At 43.9% G+C, this 24876-nt stretch overlaps 1 protein-coding gene across 1 annotated transcript in view; it reads left to right on the forward strand.

Moving 5' to 3' along the window:
• The window catches only part of RGS22 (regulator of G protein signaling 22), a 161247-nt gene that overhangs the window by 45157 nt on the left and 91214 nt on the right, over positions 1-24876 (forward strand). Inside the window, exons 7-12 of the mRNA XM_040432191.1 lie at positions 1961-2072; positions 3007-3634; positions 13049-13210; positions 13296-13476; positions 16358-16506; positions 17819-17930. Of these exons, the coding sequence (XP_040288125.1) occupies positions 1961-2072; positions 3007-3634; positions 13049-13210; positions 13296-13476; positions 16358-16506; positions 17819-17930 (1344 nt within the window). The remainder of the gene's footprint in view (positions 1-1960; positions 2073-3006; positions 3635-13048; positions 13211-13295; positions 13477-16357; positions 16507-17818; positions 17931-24876) is intronic.

A 24876-nucleotide genomic window follows, 5' to 3' on the forward strand; every position in this document is an offset into this window, starting at 1 on the left:
AAATATCTTGGCAAAAGACAACTTTTCCCATTTTTTTATACAAAGTTGGCATTTGACCAAGATATTTATCTCACCCAGCATGGGTATATGTAAAATGACACCCCAAAACACATTCCCCAACTTCTCCTGAGTACGGCGATACCACATGTGTGGCACTTTTTTGCAGCCTAGGTGGGCAAAGGGGCCCACATTCCAAAGAGCACCTTTCGGATTTCACAGGTCATTTACCTACTTACCACACATTAGGGCCCCTGGAAAATGCCAGGGCAGTATAACTACCCCACAAGTGACCCCATTTTGGAAAGACACCCCAAGGTATTCCGTGAGGGGCATGGCGAGTTCCTAGAATTTTATATTTTTTGTCACAAGTTAGCGGAAAATGATGATTTTTATTTAATTTTTTTCCTTACAAAGTCTCATATTCCACTAACTTGTGACAAAAAATAAAAACTTCCATGAACTCACTATGCCCATCACGAAATACCTGGGGGTGTCTTCTTTCCAAAATGGGGTCACTTGTGGGGTAGTTATACTGCCCTGGCATTCTAGGGGCCCAAATGTGTGGTAAGAAGTTTGAAATCAAAATGTGTAAAAAATGACCGGTGAAATCCGAAAGGTGCTCTTTGGAATATGGGCCCCTTTGCCCACCTAGGCTGCAAAAAAGTGTCACACATGTGGTATCTCCGTACTCAGGAGAAGTTGGGGAATGTGTTTTGGGGTGTCATTTTACATATACCCATGCTGGGTGAGAGAAATATCTTGGCAAAAGACAACTTTTCCCATTTTTTTATACAAAGTTGGCATTTGACCAAGATATTTATCTCACCCAGCATGGGTATATGTAAAATGACACCCCAAAACACATTCCCCAACTTCTCCTGAGTACGGCGATACCACATGTGTGGCACTTTTTTGCAGCCTAGGTGGGCAAAGGGGCCCACATTCCAAAGAGCACCTTTCGGATTTCACCGGTCATTTTTTACACATTTTGATTTCAAACTACTTACCACACATTTGGGCCCCTAGAATGCCAGGGCAGTATAACTACCCCACAAGTGACCCCATTTTGGAAAGAAAACACCCCAAGGTATTCGCTGATGGGCATAGTGAGTTCATAGAAGTTTTTATTTTTTGTCACAAGTTAGTGAAATATGAGACTTTGTAAGAAAAAAAAATCAAAAAAAAATAATTATCATTTTCCACTAACTTGTGACAAAAAATAAAAAGTTCTATGAACTCACTATGCCCATCAGCGAATACCTTAGGGTGTGTACTTTCAGAAATGGGGTCATTTGTGGGGTGTTTGTACTGTCTGGGCATTGTAGAACCTCAGGAAACATGACAGGTGCTCAGAAAGTCAGAGCTGCTTCAAAAAGCGGAAATTCACATTTTTGTACCATAGTTTGTAAACGCTATAACTTTTACCCAAACCATTTTTTTTTTTATTCAAACATTTTTTTTTTATCAAAGACATGTAGAACAATACATTTAGAGCAAAATTTATATATGGATGTCGTTTTTTTTGCAAAATTTTACAACTGAAAGTGAAAAATGTCATTTTTTTGCAAAAAAATCGTTAAATTTCGATTAATAACAAAAAAGTAAAAATGTCAGCAGCAATGAAATACCACCAAATGAAAGCTCTATTAGTGAGAAGAAAAGGAGGTAAAATTCATTTGGGTGGTAAGTTGCATGACCGAGCAATAAACCGCTAAAGTTGTGGAGTGCCGATTTGTAAAAAAGGGCCTGGTCTTTAGGGGGGTATAAACCTGTGGTCCTTAAGTGGTTAATAATAAAAGCTCCACAATAGGCATGTTTGACCTGTTCTCCCCAGCCTCTTCCTAGTGCTGTCATCAGTTTTGCATAGTGAAAACAACTGACAGACTCCCTTTACTTTCTCTTCTCCTTCCAAAAGCTAATTTTGCCAATACTTTCACAAATGTGTTTGTGTCTTCTACAGGCTTCTTTTACACAGACAAAAGAATGGTTTACAATAGCAAAGCAAAGTGCAACTCTCAATACCACAAATTCAATGTCTGGAACTATTGCCTGGAGTGATGACTATAGCCGAGGTAAATAATATTCTTCACATATATATATAGATAATTATGTACTTAAAGGGTATGTCGCATGGCAAGGGTGCTGGCTCTCCTTACTGGCAGTGCTGCATGTGGGAAAAAATATGCAAAGAGGTATCTCCTAGGGAAAGAGAAACATGTCGCAAAGAACTCTCTGAGGATCTGAAAAAAGGATTGTTGCTCTATATAAAGACGGCCGAGGCTATAAGAAGATCGACAACCCCCTGAAACTGAGCTGCACCATGGTGGCCAAGACCATACAGCGGTTTAACAAGACAGTCCAACTTTTTAACAAGCCTTGGGGCATAACAAGGGAAAATAGCCAAGCCAAATATCCATAGACCGCTGTTTTGCTTTCCCCTCATCAGTACAGAGTTAGAGTCTGGCTGGATGAGTGTGATCCCTTGAATGTAGCTTAGGCAGGGGCTGTGTACGGAAACTTATTGGCAATGCTCCATGGGAAAAATAGAGGTATCTCTAAGGAAATAAAACCATCTCACTAGCACCAGCTTGTGGAAGTGGCTCCCTATGAGTCAAAGTCTGATTAGAGGCAAGCACCCCAAAACAGCTATCTACGGATGGATACTTGGCTTGGCTATTTTTCCTTGTCATGTTCCAAGGCTTGTTAAAAAGTCAGACTTTGACTCATAGGGAGCCACTTCCAGAAGGTGGTGCTAGCGAGATGGTTCTATCTCCCTGGGAGATATCTTTTTGCATAAAACGTACGTTCAAATTTGTAACCTTTTTTTAAATAAAAAAATGAATTAAATAATTCTGCAAATAGGTTTGATTACAAAACTCTACCGTTATGTGTCCACAGTTCCTAAACAGACCAATGTGTTTACATGATTCAGTACAGTGAAGTATGTCTAGATACTATATCTGGGTGCTACAATGAGTGATTACCATTACTTTTTCTTTTACACAGTTCTTCAGAGTGTTTCAAGTCACCAAAACCGAAGCCGTCACCACACTAGTAAGAATGCGTTGTCTGCTAAGTCTCAGAGGGACAGTAAGATAATGCAGGATACACAGGACAAAGACGAATATTCTGTATCGATTGCACCTTCCCTAACTCCAAGTCCAATAAGACTTTATGTTAAGCAGAAACCAAAAGAAACCATTCCTCACAATACCCAAAACACTCAAAATCCAGTCTTTCCAACAATAGAGAACTTTGCTTTTTATTACGTTGATCAGGTTATAAATTCTGCAGTTTCCAAGTTGAATGGTAACCTCATGAAGAAAAGTTTAGATGGGATGGATATTTTTGACTTGTCTCAGGTGACAATCCAAAGACTCTCTAGTACTGGAGCCCCTTCCACCTCCTCTGAAGCCTCCATTGATGAAGAGCTTGATGTCTCCGACTCAGATAGCGATGGACAGGGCGTTCTGGATGCTCTTGATAATAAACAGGAATATTCCCATATTCGTTGCCGGAAAGATTTTGAAAAGTTTAAATCCTTTATTAGGGGAACTTCAGGAGAAAAACTTTTTTTGCTGTGGATGGACATTGAGAGGCTCAAAACTTTGAAGGACATGACAAGAAAACAGAGGTACATTCTAATTTAATTTCCATGTCAGTGGTCAAGGGAAGCAATTATTTTTATCAGTAAAAATCCCATTGAAATCATACAAATACAGTAAAATTCTGTGTATCCAGCACTGCAATGACACAGGTCCTCGGCAGTGGGTCCAGTGTGGCACAACAGGTCAAGTCTCCAGGTTGTGCTCCTTGTGATAAACAGTATCATGTTTTTATCCAGTTGATTGTGGCAAAGGGAAGAGTACAAAGGATATGAATAGTGATGATGGAGCATGCTCGGCCGAACCGGCTTGAGCATCGCGATGCTCAGCACATCGCGGTGTTCGGCTGAATACCGCGTGTGCTCGAGTGCCATGCTCGAGTCTCCTCCCCGCACGTTTGTTGGCTGCTACGCAGCCAATAAACATGCAGGTAAGTACTGCCACTCACTGTAATGCCGTAGCCATGTTGGTTACTGGCATTACAGTAATTGGCTGGCCGGAACGCTTTATCAGGTGCTATAAAGCACCCGATGACACGTGGTTCGGCCAGTCGTAGTCAGGGAGAGCTGTGCTGTAGAAGGTAAAGATAGTGTAGAGAATTGAATTGAATTTTTTGGTTAGGCAGGGTTGGTGTTAGAGACCCAAAAGTCCTTTTAAGAACTATTGTTGTATCTGGCAGCAATATATATTATTAGCGCAACCTGTGCTAAATTGCGTGCAATTGTTAGAGACCCAAAAGTCCTTTTAAGGACTATTGTTGTATCTGGCAGCAATATATATTTTTAGCGCAACCTGCGCTAAATAGCTTGCAATTGTTTGGCCGCTGCAGACAGTTACATTACCTGCGCTACATCTCCTGTATAACGTTTGCGCATCCTAAAAATATCTGTGACATCCAATGTACTTTTTCCGTAGACACTGCGGACAGTGACATTACCTGCGCTACATCTCCTGTATAACGTGTGCTCATCTTAAAAATATCTGTGATATCCAGTGTACTTTTTACGTAGACGGTGTCCGCTGCGGACAGTTACATTACCTGCGCTACATCTCCTGTATAACGTTTGCGCATCCCAAATAGCTGTGACATTCCCTGTAATTTTTTATTAGCCGCTGGTGACAGCAGCGACATTACCTGCGCTACATCTCCTGTATAATGTTTGCACATCCTAAATAGCAGTGACATTCAGTTTGATTTATTTGCGCATACACGTACAAAACCTGCGCTACTGTACATGTGACATACTTGCAAGCATATACACCATTTAATATGCAGAAGGCGAGCAGTAAGGGACGGGGAAGTGGCCGTGCTGCTGATGGTGAAACCGTGCCTGCTGCCAGAACACAAGAAACACACTCATCCACGATACCTAGCTTCATGTCCCAGTTTGCAGGGCGGTGCAAGACACCACTCTCGAAGTCAGACCGGTGCGACCAGGTGGTCGGTTAGATTGCAGCAGATAATGCTTCCAGTCGGTTAAGCACCACCCTGTCTTCCACAAAGTCTAGTCTCAGTAGCCAAGAGTCTGGTCAACAGAATCCTCACCCTGATCCTCCTTCCTCCCACCATGGAGAGTCTTGCCAAACAAGTGATCCCACACTCGGATATTCCGAGGAGCTCTTTTCATCGCCATTCCTTGATTTGGGCCTCTCACCAATCCCGCTTAAAGAGGGACATGAGATCGTGTGCACCGATGCCCAAACTCTTGAGCATCCACAGTCACAAGAAGAGGACGGTGGGGAACGGCAATTAGTGTTTCACGAGGTGGATGATGATGATGATGATGAGACACAGTTGCCAATAAGTCAACGGCAATTAGTGTCTCAAGAGGTTGATGATGAGGATGAGACACAGTTGTCAATAAGGGAGGTTGTTGTTAGGTCAACAAGTCAAGGAGGAGAAGTGGAAGAGGAGGTGGTGGACGATGAAATCACTGACCTAACCTGGGAAGGTGGCAAGCCGAATGAGGACAGCAGTACAGAGGGGGAGGGATCCGCAGCACCGCAACAGGCTGGAAGAGGCAGTGGGGTGGCAAAAGGGAGAAGGTGGGCCACACCAAACAGGCCCACAACTGTTCCCCGGAGCACCCCCTTGCAGCACTCTCCCTTGCCAAGGAGTAGGTGTTCCGCAGTCTTGCGCTTTTTGAGGAATGTGCGGACAATAAAAGAATTGTCATTTGCAACCTGTGCCGTACCAAAATGAGCAGGGGCGTGAACACTAGCAACCTCACCACCACCAGCATGATCCGCCACATGGCATCAAAGCACCCTAATAGGTGGGCCGAACACTTGGGTCCACAATCAGTGTCTGCGGGTCACACCACTGCCTCCTCTTCCCCTGTGTTACGTGCTGGCTAATCCCATGTCCAAGACGCAGGCCCGGATGCCTCCCGCCCTGCACCTGGACCTTTGCAAGCACCATCAGCTAGCAAGTCCACTTCTGTGTCCCAGCGCAGTGTACAGATGTCCATACCACAGGCCTTAGAACGAAAAAGCGCAAATATTCAGCCACCCACCCACAGGCCATAGCACTAAATGTGCACCTTTCCAAATTGCTGGCCCTGGAAATGTTTCCATTTAGGCTTGTGGACACTGAGGCTTTCCGCAGCCTGATGGCGGCGGCGGTCCCTCGTTACTCAGTCCCCAGCCGCCACTATTTTTCCTGGTGTGTCGTCCCCGCCTTACACCAGCATGTGTCCTGTAACATCACCCGTGCCCTGACCAACGCACTTATTGGGAAGGTCCACTTAACGACTGACACATGGACAAGTGCTTGTGGCCAGGGACGCTACTTTTCCTGACGGCACACTGGGTGAACGTTGTGGAGGCCGGGAGCGAGTCATCCCTGGGATGGCACAGATGCTACCGACGCCAAGAATTGAGGGCCCTACTTCCATCAGGATTTACGCCACCACCTACAATAGTGGCTGCAACCCCCACTTCTCCTCCTCCACTTCCACCTCTGAATTCTCCTCTTGCAGCACCAGTCAGTCATCAGTCAGTAGCTGGAAGCAGTGTAGCACGGCAGTGGAGAAGCGGCAACAGGACGTGCTGAAACTAATTAATATGTTTAGGTGACAAACAGCGCACCGCCGCAGAGCTGTGGCAGGACATAAGGGACCAGACTGAGCTGTGGTTCTCGCCACTCAACCTAGAACCAGGCATGGTTGTGTCTGATAATGGCCGTAACTTGGTGGCGGCTTTGATGCTCGGCAAGCTCACACACATAGCATGCCTAGCCCACGTGTTTAACTAAGTGGTTCAGTGGTTTCTCAAAGCCTACTCCAATTTGCCTGAGCTACTGGTTAAGGTGAGCCGTGTGTGTGTTTCCGAAAGTCATCTACAGCTGCCGCCGGTCTGGCAACGCTTGCAATTGCCAGCTCACCGACTGTTGTGCGACGTGAGCACGCGCTGGAACTCCACGTTCCACATGTTGGCCAGGCTTTGTGAGCAGCAGATGGCAGTAGTGGAATACCAGCTGCAACATGGTCGTCGCCTTTCCAGTCAGCTTCTGCTCTTCACAAGCGACGAGTGGGCATGGATGTCTGACCTCTGTGAGGTTTTATGCTACTTTGAGGAATCAACCCAGATGGTGAGCGGCGATGCCGCTGTTATCAGCGTAACCATCCCACTTCTGTGTCTACTGAAACGCTCGCTGCTCACAATGAAGGAGGACACTTTGCATGTGGAAGAGGTGGAAATGGGGGAAGACAGTACACAGGGTGATAGCCAGACCACCCTTCGTTCGTCTTCTCAGTGCAAATTGGATGATGATGAGGAGGAGGAGCAGGAGATGGTTGCCTCTGCTACAGAGGGTAGTACCCATAGCAGGTTTATTCCATCTGTTCAGTGTGGATGGGCCGAAGAGGAGGAAGAGGATGAGGAGATTGAGAGTCATCCTCCTGATGAGGACAACAGTCTTGTCTGTTGGGACTCTGGCACACATGGCTGACTTTATGTTATGCTGCCTTTCCCGTGACCCACGTGTTATACGCATTTTGGCCAACACCGATTACTGGTTGTTCACCCTTCTCGACCCCCGCTACAAAGAGAACTTCTCATCTCTCATTCCTGTGGTGTAGAGGACGAGCAAAATGGTGCAATACCAGAAGGTTCTTGTGGAGAAATTGCTCCAAAAATTTCCAGTTGACAACGCTGGCAGCAGAGTACGTATACGTAGTTCCTTGGGCAACCGAGGAGGGGAGACGAGGGGAACATACAGCAGTTCCAACAGAGGCAGGGCAACACCCTCCAAGGACTTGGACAGTTTCATGACACTCCGCCATTACCCTCACCCTGATGCGCGGCCTAGTGTCACAAGGAGAGAAAAGTTTTGGAAGATGGTGAAGGAGTATGTAGCAGACCGTGTCAGCGTCCTCAATGATTTCTCTGTGCCTTACAAATATTGGGTGTCCAAGCTGGACACATGGCACAAACTGGCGCTCTACACCTTGGAGGTGCTGGCCTGCCCTGCCGTCAGCGTTTTGTCAGAGCAGGTATTTAGTGCTGCTGGGGGCATAATAACTCATAAGCGCATCCGACAGGTTTTCTCTTATCAAAATTAACAAGGCCTGGATTGCCCCTGACTTCTGTACTACACCAGAGGAAAGCGGCTGAACATAAAGGCACTTTAAATGTGGCTTTTATGGTGTATTGAATACACTGTATTCCCATGCACCCCTTCCACCACAAAAAAAGGTATATGGTTCAATCTTCCTTTTCTTGTCCTCCTCCTCCATCATATCAACATGCTTAATAGACTGACCTCGCTCCTAATGTTTTAGAGGGTCAGCTCAGCAGCAGGCCCTCAACCATAATTTTTTCCATGGTCAGATCAGCAGCAGGCCCTCAACCATAATTTTTTCGATGGTCAGCTCAACAGCAAGCCCTCAACCATAATTTTTTCCATGGTCAGATCAGCAGCAGGCACTCACCCCTAATGTTTTAGAGAGTCAGCTTAGCAGCAGACCCTCAACCATAATTTTTTCGATGGTCAGCTCAGCAGCAGGCCCTCGCCCATAATTTTTTCCATGGTCAGATCAGCAGCAGTCCCTTGCCCCTAATGTTTTAGAGAGTCAGCTCACCAGCAGACCCTCAACCATAGTTTTTTTCGATGGTCAGCTCAGCGGCAGGCCCTCAACCATAATTTTTTTCCATGGTCAGCTCAGCAGCAGGCCCTCAACCATAACTTTTTCCATGGTCAGATCAGCAGCAGGACCTCGTTGTCACGGCGGGGAGTGGGGAGAACCCCCCACCGTGCCTCAGCATTCGCTGCAACGCAGGAAAGCAGGGAACAGGGAGCAGGTCACCACCTAGTGCAACCCTGAACTCTCCCTAGACTCCTAGCGCATGAGCTGCCTCTGAAGGTAAGGGGGCTCATGCTCACCAACCTTGAACTCTGCTATCCCTGCTATGCCCTAGGCCTGATGACAGGGCAGAGACCACCCATTCATCCTACACCATGGATGAATGGTGTCTCCAGAGGCCCAGTAGCAAAAGGAAGCAAGACCATGGGCTAAACAGTACGGCAGGTAAGTAACAGCAACATAACAATGCTATGAACACTTACCTGCCGCAGCCGAGATGGACGGAGGCTCCAGGCTGGGAAACCCACAGTCTTGCCTTCGCTTAACCCCTCCGGGAAAGCCCGCCCCTTTCGGAGCCGTCACACACCACAATCAAACCTCCAAGCAAAACCCACACCATAACTACATACACCAGGTGGGGGGAGGAATGACAGAAACACACCGGAGGGGACAACAGACACAGCAAAGGAAACAGAAAATAATAAATAAGGGTGGCTCACACAGACCGTATCATTCAGCCCAGGAGCAGAGCTCCACACCAAGCTGACAAACAAAACCAAACTGACACTCAGGCTTCACCACACCAACATATAGGAGGCCTGAGGTCACACCCACCACACCTACCAAGCACACAATAACCCCGTGCACACCAGAGCAGGGAAAGGAAACATCCTAAAAGGGAAAGCGCACACACATGCATAAAAACAAGTTGCAACCGGCAACCAGCATGCGCGGCGATAATGTCGCGGCACACACCGAGGCCGTGACACTCGCCCCTAAAGTTTTAGACAGTCAGCTCACCAGCAGACCCTCAACCATAATTTTTTTCCATGGTCAGCTCAGCAGCAGGCCCTCAACCATAATTTTTTCCATGGTCAGATCAGCAGCAGGCCCTCGTTCCTAATGTTTTAGAGAGTCAGCTCACCAGCAGACCCTTAACCATAATTTTGTCGATGGTCAGCTCATCAGTAGGCCCTCATCCCTAATGTTTTAGATGGTCAGCCCAGCAGCAGACCCTGATCCCTAATGTTTTAGATGGTCAGATCAGCAGCAGGCCCTTGCCCCTAATGTTTTAGAGGGTCACCAGCAGGCCCTTGCGCCTAATGTTTTTGAGGGTCACCAGCAGGCCATCAATCATCATTTTTCAAGGGTGTGTATGATGCCCTCCCTTATGTGTAATAAAGAGTGTATTGGAGTGCCGGTTCCTTGTAATTTTTGGCAGCTCCTTCACTTAGTGCATAGGGTTTATGAGTGTAGGAGTCCCACTACCTGAACAATTGTACCACAATGTGAATGAGGCCCTCCTTTATGTGATATACAGGTTGTATCGGAGTGCCTCTTCCTTGTAATTTTTGGCAGCACTTGCACTTTATATACAAGTAAATATACAGGAAAAAAATGTTTCATAACAATTTTTCCTCTAAAATCGATATTATCTTCGGTTTTGTGCGTATTATTGTCAGTCTGCAAAAGTGGCGTACTACTCGGACAACATCGTTCCCAGCAGCGACCTGGGAGTCCAAGATGCATCCAGACATCCTCCTCATGCTGTTCCCGAACCATTTCAGTGGTGTTTCCATCAATTTCTGACCTTTTCATGTGAACCTCTTCAGAGCAGGAGGTGCCTGGTTTAATGCTCGGGTTCTCCCATTGACTTCCATTGTGCTCGGGTGATCTGTAGAGCACCCGAGCATCCCGAGGTGTTCTACTCGAGCACCCGAGCACTTTGGTGCTCGATCAAAACTAGATATGAAGCCTCTATTAACTGTACAAGATTTCTGTATAAGTGGGGCTCCCCTTTTAGATGATCCCAGATGGTGAAGTTGTAGCAAAGACAGAAGACTTTTATCTTCTTCGCAACAGTGGCACAATGCTTAGTGGTTTTAGAATACTATTACTAGTGCACTACACTTCATGGTTACAGGAACACTCGGTGGCACAATACACTTGACGACATCCTGACGCTGTTTACATATGGCTGGCTATGTGCACGGTCACGTGCACCGCTCCAGCTAATGAATGGCTTCAGCAGTGATGTAGCCACAAGCAGCATGTCACTCCTGAAGCTAGTCATGACTGGAGAGGTGCAAGTGACCGTGTCCAAGCCAGACGGTTGTAAACAGCGTTGGTGCTGCAAGATGGAGAGCGAGAGGGCAGCATGGAGGATCGGAGCATCGTGGAGCATTTAAGTATGAATCTTCTGTTTCAGGGCCATACTGCGGGCACTTGATAAAAATATATATTTTTACCGGAAAACCCCTTTAAATAGTTATGAGAATGCTAATGGGTCATAGCAGAGCTGTTGACGTGAATCAGAGCAGTGACACAAGTTCACACTTTGCAGGTTGTTATAAAGTGGGATGCGAAAGTTTGGGCAACCTTGTTAATCGTCCTGATTTTCCTGTATAAATCGTTGGTTGTTACGATAAAAAATGTCAGTTATATATATCGTATAGGAGACACACACAGTGATATTTGAGAAGTGAAATGAAGTTTATTGGATTTACAGAAAGTGTGCTATAATTGTTTAAACAAAATTAGGCAGGTGCATAAATTTGGGCACCACAAAAAAGAAATGAAATCAATATTTAGTAGATCCTCCTTCTGCAGAAATTACAGCCTCTAAACGCTTCCTGTAGGTTCCAATGAGAGTCTGGATTCTGGTTGAAGATATTTTGGACCATTCCTCTTTACAAAACATCTTTAGTTCATTCAGGTTTGATAGCTTCCGAGCATGGACAGCTCTCTTTAAGTCGCACCACAGATTTTCAATTATATTCAGGTCTGGGGACTGAGATGGCCATTCCAGAACGTTGTACTTGTTCCTCTGCATAAATGCCTTAGTGGGTTTTGAGCAGTGTTTAGGGTCGTTGTCTTGTTGAAAGATCCAGCCCCGGCGCAGCTTCAGCTTTGTCACTGATTCCTGGACATTGGTCTCCAGAATCTGCTGATACTGAGTGGAATCCATGCGTCCCTCAACTTTGACAAGATTCCCAGTCCCTGCACTGGCCACACAGCATGATGGAACCACCACCATATTTTACTGTAGGTAGCAGGTGTTTTTCTTGGAATGCTGTGTTCTTTTTCCTCCATACATAACTCCCCTTGTTATGGCCAAATAACTCAATTTTAGTTTCATCAGTCCACAGCACCTTATTCCAAAATGAAGCTGGCTTGTCCAAATGTGCTTTAGCCCACCTCAAGCGGCACTTTTTGTGCTGTGGGCGGAGAAAAGGCTTCCTCTGCATCCCTCTCGCATACAGCATCTCCTTGTGTAAAGTGCGCCGAATGGTTGAACGATGCACAGTGACTCCATCTGCAGCAAGATGATGTTGTAGGTCTTTGGTGCTGGTCTGTGGGTTGACTCTGACTGTTCTCACCATTCGTCGCTTCTGTCTATCCGAGATTTTTCTTGGTCTGCCACTTCGAGCCTTAACTTGAACTGAGCCTGTGGTCTTCCATTTCCTCAATATGTTCCTAACTGTGGAAACAGACAGCTGAAATCTCTGAGTCAGCTTTCTGTATCCTTCCCCTAAACCATGATGGTGAACAATCTTTGTCTTCAGGTCATTTGAGAGTTGTTTTGAGACCCCCATGTTGCTACTCTTCAGAGAAAATTAAAAGAGGAGGGAAACTTACAATTGACCCCCTTAAATACTCTTTCTCATAATTGGATTCACCTGTGTATGTAGGTCAGGGGTCACTGAGCTTACCAAGCCAATTTGAGTTCCAATAATTAGTTCTAAAGGTTTTGGAATCAATAAAATGACAACAGTGCCCAAATTTATGCACCTGCCTAATTTTGTTAAAACAATTATAGCACACTTTCTGTAAATCCAATAAACTTCATTTCACTTCTCAAATATCACTGTGTGTGTCTCCTATATGATATATTTAACTGACATTTTTTATCGTAACAACCAACGATTTATACAGGAAAATCATGACGATTAACAAGGTTGCCCAAACTTTCGCATCCCACTGTATATCCTTTCTTGGTTTATATTACCAGACATTCCTTATTCTTTAAAATGTTCATTATCCATACCTGTCTATATTAATAATACTAGTAATAATGCAGTATAGTAGGACATATTATACTAAGCCATAGGCTATGTTTTTTTCTACTCTTTTAAGACATCTTAACAAGATGAAAAACCTATATATGGTGGTAATTGGCGACCAATATCTTCAGGCAGAGTTCCTGACAAGATTGGACCTTCTAGACACAAATCAGTGGAATGAAAATCATCTAAAAAGTGTCCAGGCTGAAATAGCTAAACCACTGCTTCTGTACTGGTAAGAATAGTGGGTCACTGCTTCTCCTTCTCACTTATCTATGTTGCTTCACCAGCTTAAAAAATAATCTCCATTTACTTTTAAGGGGCCCTAGATTTTGTCTGTCCAATTCTGTAATGGCGGCTAAAGTTGGTGCCGATCTCCAATTACATTATGACCGGCAACTGAGACCGAAGAGAGATGTCAACCCTTTTGCACAAACGATAACCCTGCTGCCTCTCAGACCCAAGTCTTGTATGCCAAGAATTTCCACCTCCACGACCACGGTAGGTGCCTCTACCCATGATAAAGTAGAGAATCTCTAAGGTGTATGGACAACTCATTCCTTTATATTGTTGTACAGGAAACTTCCACGTCATCAGAATATAAAATAGAAATGGTAATTCAGACAATGTACGGTCCCTGACAAAAGTCTTGTCGCTTGTGTACAAATTGACCTGAAGTGCCGCTAAAATATATTTCTAATCAACAGCTTTTGTAATAATGTTTAAGTGCAAAACGAAACTGAAAAAAAGTATTCTAATATTCACAGCTTGGTAAAGCCCATTGAGTAAATTTTTGCCAAGACATAAGTGTTGTCGCCTTGTCATATGAGCTTCACCTGTGACTAATAATGGATCAATTAGGTCTCAGGTGTGTATAAAAAGAACCCCAGTACACTAGACCTTCACATCAACTGCAACTAGACCTCTGCAAACATGCCTAAGATTCACCCGGAGACTAAAGTGCTGATTATCAAGAGGCTGAAGACCAGATCCACTGCTGATGTGGCAGACACCTTCAATGTGTCTCAGCGTCAAGTTCAGAGGATAAAAAAAAGATTTGAAGAGACTGGAGACGTTTTGGACAAGGCCAGGTCAGGCCGACCCCGCAAGACAACTGCTCGAGAGGACCTCGAAAATCCAAGGCCAGCCCATTTTCCACTGCAGCAGAGCTCCACGAGACCTGGTCATCTGAAGTCCCTGTGTCAACCAGAACAGTTTGTTAGATTCTGTCTCGAAATGGCCTCCATGATAGAATCAGTGCCCATAAGCCAGCACTAAACAAAAGACAATTGAAAAACCGTGCAGCATTTGCCAAGGGCCACACCCTGCTAAAAGGATGGAGGCTGAAAAAGTGGCAGAAGGTGGATTTTTCAGATGAATCTTCTGTTGAATTACACCACAGTCGTTGCAAATATTGCAGGAGACCTACTAGAACCCGCATGGAGCCGAGATTTACCCAGAAAACAGTGAAGTTTGGTGGAGGCAAAATCATGGTGTGGGGTTACATCCAGTATGGGGGTGTGCGAGGGATCTGCAGGGTGGAAGGCAACATCAATAGTCTAAAATACCAAGAAATCTTAGCTACCTCTTATATTCCCAACCATAAAAAAGGCCAAATTCTGCAGCAGGATGGTGCTCCATCGCATACTTCCATCTCCACATCAAAGTTCCTTAAGGCGAAGAAGATCAAGATGCTCCAGGATTGGCCAGCCCAGTCACCAGACATGAACATCATTGAGCATATGTGGTGTAGGATGAAAGAGGAAGCATGGAAGATGAAACCAAAGAATATTGATGAACTCTGGGAGGCATGCAAGACTGTTTTCTTTGCTATTCCTGATGACTTCATTAATAAATTGTATGAATCCTTGCCAAACCGCATGGATGCTGTCCTTCAAGCTCATGGAAGTCATACAAGATATTAAATTTGGATCTCACAGCACCACTACTTAATTTGCTGATATATTTTTGGATTTGCAGTAAAGTTGTTCAATTTCTGTATAGGCGACAAAACTTTTGTCTTGGCAAAATTTGACTTTTCTGTCTTGATTAAATGATAAATCTTTTTTCAGTGAAACTAATTTATTTCAGTGCATTAAACATCATTTGGGAGGGCTTTAGCTTTTCATATGAGCTATTTCTAACACCAATTGATTAATTAAAAGTCAGGTTAATAGCAGGAGTTTCTACAAAATAGAGAAGCGACAAGACTTTTGTCAGGGACTATACTGTGAAGAAATACAAAAAGGGTGGTCCCAATATTAGGGGAAGAGAAGAGCTAATTATAGTTAGGGTGGTCTTCATAGGGAAGATATGTGTGCCCCTCAAAATGCCTGTGCCCCTCGTACAGGTTGTACTTACCCCGCTCCCCGGCACCCGGGTCGCTCCTGATGCACGCATGGCCGCCGCAGCATCTCTCAATCGCACGGATCAAAACAACATCTGGTGTTGTCCTGGTTGCAACGGGAATGAGCCTCCCTAGCATATAGGGAGGGATACTAGGGAGGGTCGCCTCCGTCGTGGCCTGCTTTGGGCTGCCCCCGTTGACGGGAAGATGCAGCGGCGGCCGTGTGACCATCAGGAGTGATGCGAGTGGTGGGGAGCGGGGTAAGTACAACCTGTATGAGGGGCCTGAGCATTAGAGGGGTTAGATAACCCCTATAAAGGGGTTTTCCACTCCTTTACTATTGATGGCCTATCTTCAGGACAGGCCAGCAATATCTAATCAGCAGCCACACCCTGCACCCACCAATCAGCTGCTCCCAAGTAGCATTGGCGCCACAACTGCACAGCTCCATCTATTGTGTAGTGGACAGAGCTGGTTACTGCAGCGCTGCTCCCCTTAAGGTGAATTAGAGCAGCACTGCAGTAACCAGCTCTGTCCACTGCACAATGGATGGAGCTGTGTAGTTCTGGCACCAAAGCTATCCTGAAACAGCTGATTGGCAGAGGTGTGGGGAGTTGGATTCCTGCCGATCAGATATTGATGGGCTATCCTGAGAATAGAACATCAATAGTAAAGAGGTGGACAGCCCCTTGAAGGCCTTTTTACATGGGCAAATGATTGGCTACATGAGTTGTCGTTAAAAAGCTCATTTCAAATAATCGCCCAATGTAAACAGGGCAGCGATCATCCGACAAAGGAGCAAAAGCTCACACGTCGGCTGACCAGATCTTTTATGCAGGTATAAAATTACTGCCAATATGCAAACTGAATGGGAAGGAACGATCATACTGATGATTGTTCATCCCCCCGTTCAGTTTACATCAGCCCATGTGAAAGGTTCTTAAATGAGAGCCAATCAATTTGAAAATAAATAGCATGTTTGCTAGTAAAATATTCTCCACTGGTTTGCAATATGCTAATTGTATATATTTACAGGCGGATGAGACTAAACAATCATATCCCAAGACAATTAAAAGTGCCTCTTCCCTTAGACTGTCTAGAAGACTGATATCTGCAAATTTATTGCCACAGAAAAGACAAATGAGGAGCTTCCCCGGCAGTGCAAGGCAGGCCACCCAAAGCAGGTGAGATACTGACCATCATCTGGCCGTGAGGTGGCCTGTTGTGTTTTGGGAGCCACAGTAATGGCTAAGGGTATGGCAACACGTGTGACATTTCATATAATGTATGTCAGTGGTGTCGCAGTGCGAAACACTGCATGCTGCCACTGTGACGCAACAGTCGCATAAAATCTAACACTGCTGGATCTGAGTCGCGACTTTTACTCCATTGACTTTAATGTAAGTCGTGTGACATGCAACTTATCTGCAACTTAGCTGTGTTTTTAGAGCCGAATCCCAGCCCTAAAATAGCTGCGCGACAGCAAGCTGTAGACAAGTCATACGTATTTTCGTGTTGCGCAACTTTTCTGTGACTTTCTGTTTTGCGATACACGTCGCCATATAGCCCTACTCTAAGGGCTCATGCACACGACCATATGTATTTTGCGGTCTGCAAAACAAAACGGATGGCATCTGTGTGACGTCCATGTTACATCATTTTTTTTGGTGGATCCATTGTAACCATGCCTGTCAAACAGAGAAGAATAGGACATGTTTAATGACAGAGTCATTTCCATTTTTTTGTGGCCCCATTGAAATGAATGGTTCCGCATGCGGGCCACAAAAAATACATCCATGTGCATGAGCCTAAAGGGCTCATTACACGACCGCGCTGTGTTTTGCGAACGGAACGGGCGGCCATTATAGAAATGCCTATTCGTGTCCGCAAAACAGACAAGAATAGAACATGTTCTATATTTTTTGCGGGGCCATGGAACGGAGCAACGGATGCGGACGTTTTTGGACAACAGCCGTTGTCTCGCTTCAGCAAATAGCATTTATCATGTAGAGAAAGTTAATACAAGGCACTTACTAATGTATTGTGATTGTCCATATTGCCTCCTTTGCTGGCTTCATTAATTTTTCCATCACATTATATCCTGCTCGTGTCCAGGCCACCCTGTAATCCAGCAGCGGTGGTCGTGCTTGCACACTATAGGAAAAGGAGGCGGCTTCTCTGGTGGCTGGGATCGTGGAAGCACAAATAGGCACACATGCGCTGCAGTTCCAGTCACCTCATTTCAGCGCAGCAGCAGTGGTCGTAACTCCTGAAAACAAACAGTATATAATGTGATGGAAAAATGAATCAAGTCAGCAAAGTGAGTCAGCCTCTGTAAAAATCCATCAAAAGTCCTACAAAAAGTCCCAGCCTAACAACCATTTAGTGACTTCTTTCATGGAGACATAGTGAGACCTTCTATTACCAGCTATAGTGGCAGCAATCATGCCTATAATATTTTTTACATATCAATTTTTATATAAATTTTCTGATTAGGACACAAGTTAGACCCTTGAACTCGAGACCAGCAACTGTACCTGCAAATGTGGTCAAAGAAAGAGCGGAATCAAAGCCTCAATACAGTGCTATGGGGGAAGACACCCTTCCAGTAAGTACAGATTTAGTAACTGTACTCTTTTTTGATAAGTGGGCTGGAATATTTTTAGATAATTGTTTGGTAAGGTAATGTAAGACACACAATCTATTTTGTAAGCCATTTTGTATACAGTATGTTCCACATACTTTTGGATTTTTAGGTTAAAGTATATTTTTTGTTCGGTTTATATAAGCACATCAGTATATAGCAGGAGTGTATGAAGGATTTTGTTAAGGGGGGCATTGTGTTCACTACCATGAATATGGACACAGTTGCATAGTACATACATATGTGGCGGGCGGCCCCCCAGGGGCGATCAGGTCCCAGAGTTTAGGAATGCCGAGTGGTATGTTGTGGCCCTTATAGTTTGTGTCACGGTGCTCCGACCTGGATACGGTCGCTCCCCAGGGTTAGCCTCCGCAGCAACAAATGAGTTGTAGTTGGTAGAGTAAATCGAGTCCAGCCTTGGTGAAGTTTAATGGTTTTTACTTGGATAAAGTTGCAATAAACAATACTTGTTCCTTCGCTTGGCCCCAGCAGGCTAAGGGTAAACTTTATTCCTCTGCTGCTGTGCTATTCTCTGGCTTTAGTTTGGTTCCTATCAGCTTCAGTTACTGTTTCTTGTGAGAGTGAGGTATCCTGTGACCCATTTCGCCAAGTAGGGGTCTTTTGGCTCTGTTTTTCCTCTCAGAGGTACAAAGTCCTTTTATATATCGGGAATGGGCTGCTCTCTGAGCTACTTTACCAAAGCTCCTGCACCACACTGCTTCACTCTCTAGCTCCAACTCTCCACTCCACTTCTCCACTCTCTACTTCCCTATAACTTCTTCCAACCTTCCTTTAGCAGGAAGCAGGACTCGCCCACTTCTGCCCAAAAGAGGGAGAATGGAATGGTAAGTTCTCTTCTATCTAAAGGTACTCTCTGCCAGATACACTGCCACCTGCTGGACAACCAGGCACAGTGCATGAAATACAATACATAACAGTTACATAACAATATTATTAAGGCAAAGTATCAGAGGACCTGGAATTAAATACACAAATGACATTCTTTGCTAGCCATTAGAAACAGTTGCTAGGTGTAAGAATGGTAGTGCCCCCTCTGGGGTACTACACATATGTACACAACCATACACACAAACTGTGACACATACACAGAACCACACTCAGAGATCAGTTCACTTCTCCCATCTGTCAATTGTTTCTGGTGCCTAAATGTATTCAGGTCCTCCGTTTTAAGCATCTTCACAATCATTACTAAGACAGACTCCCACAACGCCACATGCTGTGCCCCCTGAATTTCATATATCCACACACTGTTCCCCTTGAGTATAATATTATTAGCATACTATCCACCCAATATTGCCACCCCTGAAAATAAGTGCCACCGTAGTGCCCCTGTAATTAAGTACCATCATAGAGTTCCCTGTAAATAAGTCCCATTATAGCGCCCCCTGCAAATAACTGGTGCATGTGCCCCTTTAAATAAGCTCCATCACAGTGCCCCCTGTCAATAAGTGCTGTGTGTAGTGCACCCTGTAATTAAGGGTCCATTCACACGTCCGCAATTTCGTTCCGCATTTTGCGGAACGGAATTGCGGACCCATTCATTTCTATGGGGCAGCACGATGTGCTGCCCGGATCCGGAATTGCGGATCCGCACTTCCGGGTCCGCAATTCCGATCCCGAAAAATATAGAACATGTCCTATTCTTGTCCGCAATTGTGGACAAGAATAGGCATTTTCTATTAAGTGGCGGCCATGTGCGGTCCGCAAAATGCGGAACGCACATCGTCAATATCCGTGTTTTGCGGATCCACGTGTGAATAGACCCTAAGTGCCATACATACTGCCCACTGTAAATAAGTACTATTATAGTGACTCCTGTAAATAAGTGCCATGTGTAAATATGTCTCATGTGCCATCTTAGTGCCCCCTGTAAATATCTGAAAGATGCCATTCTGCTTCTACAGCAGCTTTCCACAGTTTTTTATGCTACTAGCACTGCTGTGCCAAGAGTGATACGTTCTTAGAAAGTTAGCACATGTCTCTCAGTGTTGGTGCAATGAAACTAGTAAAACAAGAAGGGGGGCAAGCTGCTTGACAGCAATTAAAGGGTATCTGTCAGCAGGATCAACCCTAGTAAACCAGCCATGAGGACTATTAGTTGATTAAAATCACACCTTTCTTCCCCTGATCAATTACTGAATTTATGAAAAATAAGTGATTTTAAAAATATGCAAATTAGGGCTTAAGTGCACTGAGGGCGGGTCCTGCAAACAGGATGTACACTAGCTCCTCCGCCCTGCTCCCTGGACACCCCCCCCCCGCCACTTGAATGACAAGACCAGGCGTCCAGGTGGAGGAGGGTGTATCCAGCAGGAGCTAAGGGGCACCTAGTGACTCGGGCTTGCCTTTGATGCACTTAAGCCCTAATTTACATTTTTTCAAAAACACTTATTTATTCTCAGCGCATGAACAGATCAGAAAGGTATGTTTCTAATCAGTTGGGGCAGCCCTATCAGGCATTATGATGGGTTTAATAGGGTTGATCTTGATGACAGATGCCCTTTAACCCCTTCCTGACTGCTCCACGTAAATTTACGTCGGTGGTCGGGCATTTAAAAATGGTGCCCACTCACGTCCAAGTGCCATAGTGTTTACTTGCGGTAATGCTGGTCACGGACTTTTGACCCTTCAGATGCCGAGGTCAAACGTGACCATGCGTTAAAACCCAGAAGCACGCACTTCCAGGTGTGCTCCAGCTCCCCTGGCGAGGATCAGGGGAGCCGGATGCATTGTGCGCCAGCTTCTGTCCTCCTAAATGAACAGAAGCTGACGCACATTGGTTCCTATGGAGCCCCTGCCTGTGGCATTAGAAAGTATATCTTGTCCCACAAAAAACAAGCCCTCGTTCGGCTATGTGAATGATTTTTTTTTTTTTAAGTTATGGCTTGGGAGGGTTGGGAGTAAAAAAAAAGAAAAAAAAAAGAAAAATCACCTGGTTGAAATGGTTGAAAAGTGGGTGCAAGGGGTAACTTTTAAACCCTCCTTCCTCTGCATGCACATTCATACGGCATGTACAGGGTAGAAAGATAATTACCCGTTTTGTAGGATGTGCCTGGTATAAATGAGTCTGTCGGTGACAATTACTAAAGTGCAACGGTCATTTATTTTACTATTCCTGAAATGCACATTTACTTGGCAGCTTACAAAAACTCTTTAAATATATAAATGGTAAAAAACCAAGTTCTGAGCAGGTAGGTCCCCTAAATATTGGTAAAGGGGGGTTAGTCACTGAAGATAAAGAAAAGGCAGAATTACTAAATATTCTTTTTTAGCTCTGTATATACAAAAGAAGAGAAAGGAGCTGATATCTGTGGTGCTGGGGCTGTTAGTACATCCAGTAATATACTCAATTGGCTAACTGTAGATATGTAGAATAGTTAAATAAGGTAAATGTGAACAAGGCTCGGGGTCCAGATGGATTACACCCAAGAGTTCTTAAAGAGCTCAGTTCACTCATTGCTGTGCCCCTGTTTATAATTTTTAAAGATTTTCTAGGTACTGGTACAGTGCCAAGTGATTGGCGCAAGGCAAATGTGGTGCCCATATTCAAAAAAGGATCTAGGTCCTCCACAGGTAATTATAGACCAGTTAGTTTAACTTCTATTGTGGGAAAAATGTTTGAAGGACTCTTAAGGGACTATATACAGGAGTATGTGACTATAAATAATATTATAAGTGATATCCAACATGGGTTTACCAAGGACAGAAGTTGCCTGACTAACCTGATTTCTGTTTATGAGGAGGTGAGTAGAAGCCTGGACAGAGGGGCGGCTGTGGATGTAGTGTTTCTGGATTTTGCAAAGGCATTTAATACTGTCCCTCATAGACGTTTAATAGGTAAAGTAAGGTCTATAGGCTTGGAAAGTATAGTTTGTAATTGGATTGAAAACTGGCTGAAGGACCGTGTTCAGAGAGTTGTGGTCAATGATTCCTATTCAGAATGGTCCCGGGTTATAAGTGGTGTACCCCAAGGTTCAGTGCTGGGCCTTCTATTATTTAATTTATTTATTAATGATATCGAGGACGGGATTAATAGCATCATATCTATTTTTGCAGATGACACTAAGCTGTGTAGTACTGTTCAGTCTATGGAAGATGTCCATAAACTACAAGCTGAGTTGAACACTCTGAGTGATTGGGCATCAATTTGTTAAATGAGGTTCAATGTGAATAAATGTAAAGTTATGCATCTTGGTAGTAGTATGAAATAGATAGATGGATAGTATATAAATAGCATGTAAATAGAAAGTGTGTAGATAGATAGTATATAGATAAAAAGGACGCACTGCAGCTGGAAAAAAGTACAGAGGAGAGTGACTAAACTGATAAGTGACATGGAGGGTCTTAGTTATGAAGAAAGATTAAAATAATTAAATGTATTTAGTCTTGAGAAGAGACGTCTAAGGGGGGACATGATTAACCTATACAAATATATAAATGGGCCGTACAGAAAATACGGTGAAAAACTGTTCCATGTCAAATGCTCTCAAAACACAAGGGGGCACTTCCTCCGACTGGAGAACAAAAAGTTCAGTCTCCAAAGCTTCTTTACTGTAAGAACTGTGAATCTGTGGAATAGACTTCCTCAGGACGTGGTCACAGCAGGAACAGTGGACAGTTTTAAAATAGGTTTAGATAAATTTTTTAAAGTAAAGGGCATTAATGCTTATGAAAATGTGTAGAAACCTGAGTCTCACTTCCTTCTGGGATTCACTTCCCCACCTATCCCTTGGTTAAACTTGATGGACTTATGTCTTTTTTCAACCGAATTAACTACAGTATGTAACTATGTTTAGTGTGTATATATACACTCACCTAAAGAATTATTAGGAACACCATACTAATATGGTGTTGGACCCCCTTTTGCCTTCAGAACTGCCTTAATTCTACGTGGCATTGATTCAACAAGGTACTGATAGCATTCTTTAGAAATGTTGGTCCATATTGATAGGATAGCATCTTGCAGTTGATGGAGATTTGAGGGATGCACATCCAGGGCACGAAGCTCCCGTTCCACCACATCCCAAAGATGCTCTATTGGGTTGAGATCTGGTGACTGTGGGGGCCATTTTAGTACAGTGAACTCATTGTCATGTTCAAGAAACCAATTTGAAATGATTCGAGCTCTGTGACATGGTGCATTATCCTGCTGGAAGTAGCCATCAGAGGATGGATACATGTTCTCATTCTGTTTACGCCAAATTCGGACTCTACCATTTGAAGGTCTCAACAGAAATCGAGACTCATCAGACCAGGCAACATTTTTCCAGTCTTCAACAGTCCAATTTTGGTGAGCTCGTGCAAATTGTAGCCTCTTTTTCCTATTTGTAGTGGAGATGAGTGGTACCCGGTGGGGTCTTCTGCTGTTGTAGCCCATCCGCCTCAAGGTTGTGCGTGTTGTGGCTTCACAAATGCTTTGCTGCATACCTCAGTTGTAACGAGTGGTTATTTCAGTCAACGTTGCTCTTCTATCAGCTTGAATCAGTCGGCCCATTCTCCTCTGACCTCTAGCATCCACAAGGCATTTTTGCCCACAGGACTGCCGCATACTGGATGTTTTTCCCTTTTCACACCATTCTTTGTAAACCCTAGAAATGGTTGTGCATGAAAATCCCAGTAACTGAGCAGATTGTGAAATACTCAGTCCGGCCCGTCTGGCACCAACAACCATGCCACGCTCAAAATTGCTTAAATCACCTTTCTTTCCCATTCTGACATTCAGTTTGGAGTTCAGGAGATTGTCTTGACCAGGACCACATCCCTAAATGCATTGAAGCAACTGCCATGTGATTGGTTGACTAGATAATTGCATTAATGAGAAATAGAACAGGTGTTCCTAATAATTCTTTAGGTGAGTGTATATATATATATATATGTTTATACAGAATGTACATGAACTGACATGGACACATATGTACATCTGCATTCCAAGCTTTAACAATGTCCTCAAATAGCAAAGCTATTACTCTTTATGGGAAGGATTGGACGACACGGAAGTTTACTACTACACTGGGAAATGACTTAATGTCAATGGGTTCACTGCCCAAAACAACACCAGAGAAAAATAATGAGGATTTGATTTTGTGCTCTTCCAAGAATAAATAATTGCTATCTGAATTTTACTCCAGGGGCTGCCCAGGCCATCTGTGATATGCAGCCTTAAAATAGTGTATGATGGAAAGATCTAAAACAGGAGAGGCTCCCTGTGCGGGCGGGATGTGATCTGCAATTTATTAGCAGTATAGATAGATATGGAATAGATTAGATAGATAGATAGATAGATAGATAGATAGATAGATAGATAGATAGATAGATAGATAGATATGTGATAGGATAGATATGAGATAGATATGGATAGATATAGAGAGAATAGATGGATAGATAGAAAATAAATTAGATTACAGATATGAAATAGATTAGATAGTATGCAAATAGAAAGTGTGTAGATAGTAAATATATAATGCGTAGTTAGAGAGATAGATATGAAATAAATTAGATAGATATTAAATGGATAGATAGATATGAATCAGATTAGATAGATATTAGATATATAGATAATTATGCAGTAAATTATACTTACAGGGCACAGTTTGCAGTTATATTCACGGGATGTACTGTGTGAGTATAATTTTCAGAGGAAGCAGTGTGTAGAAGTGGCGCTATTACAGTCATGGGAAACAGTGTTATGCTATTATATTCAGGAATCACAGTGTGTGGTAGAAGTTTTCATGGTGGTAGATATTAAATAGATAGTTATTAGATAGTTAAGGAAAGATTAGGTAGTTAGTATGTAGTTAGACATGAAATAGATAAAATAGTATGTAAATAGAGTATATAGATAATATACAGTAGATAGATATGAAATAGATTAGATAGATAGTAGGTAGAT

This window comes from Bufo bufo, chromosome 5, assembly GCF_905171765.1.
Source record: "Bufo bufo chromosome 5, aBufBuf1.1, whole genome shotgun sequence".
Taxonomy (NCBI): Eukaryota; Metazoa; Chordata; class Amphibia; order Anura; family Bufonidae; genus Bufo; species Bufo bufo.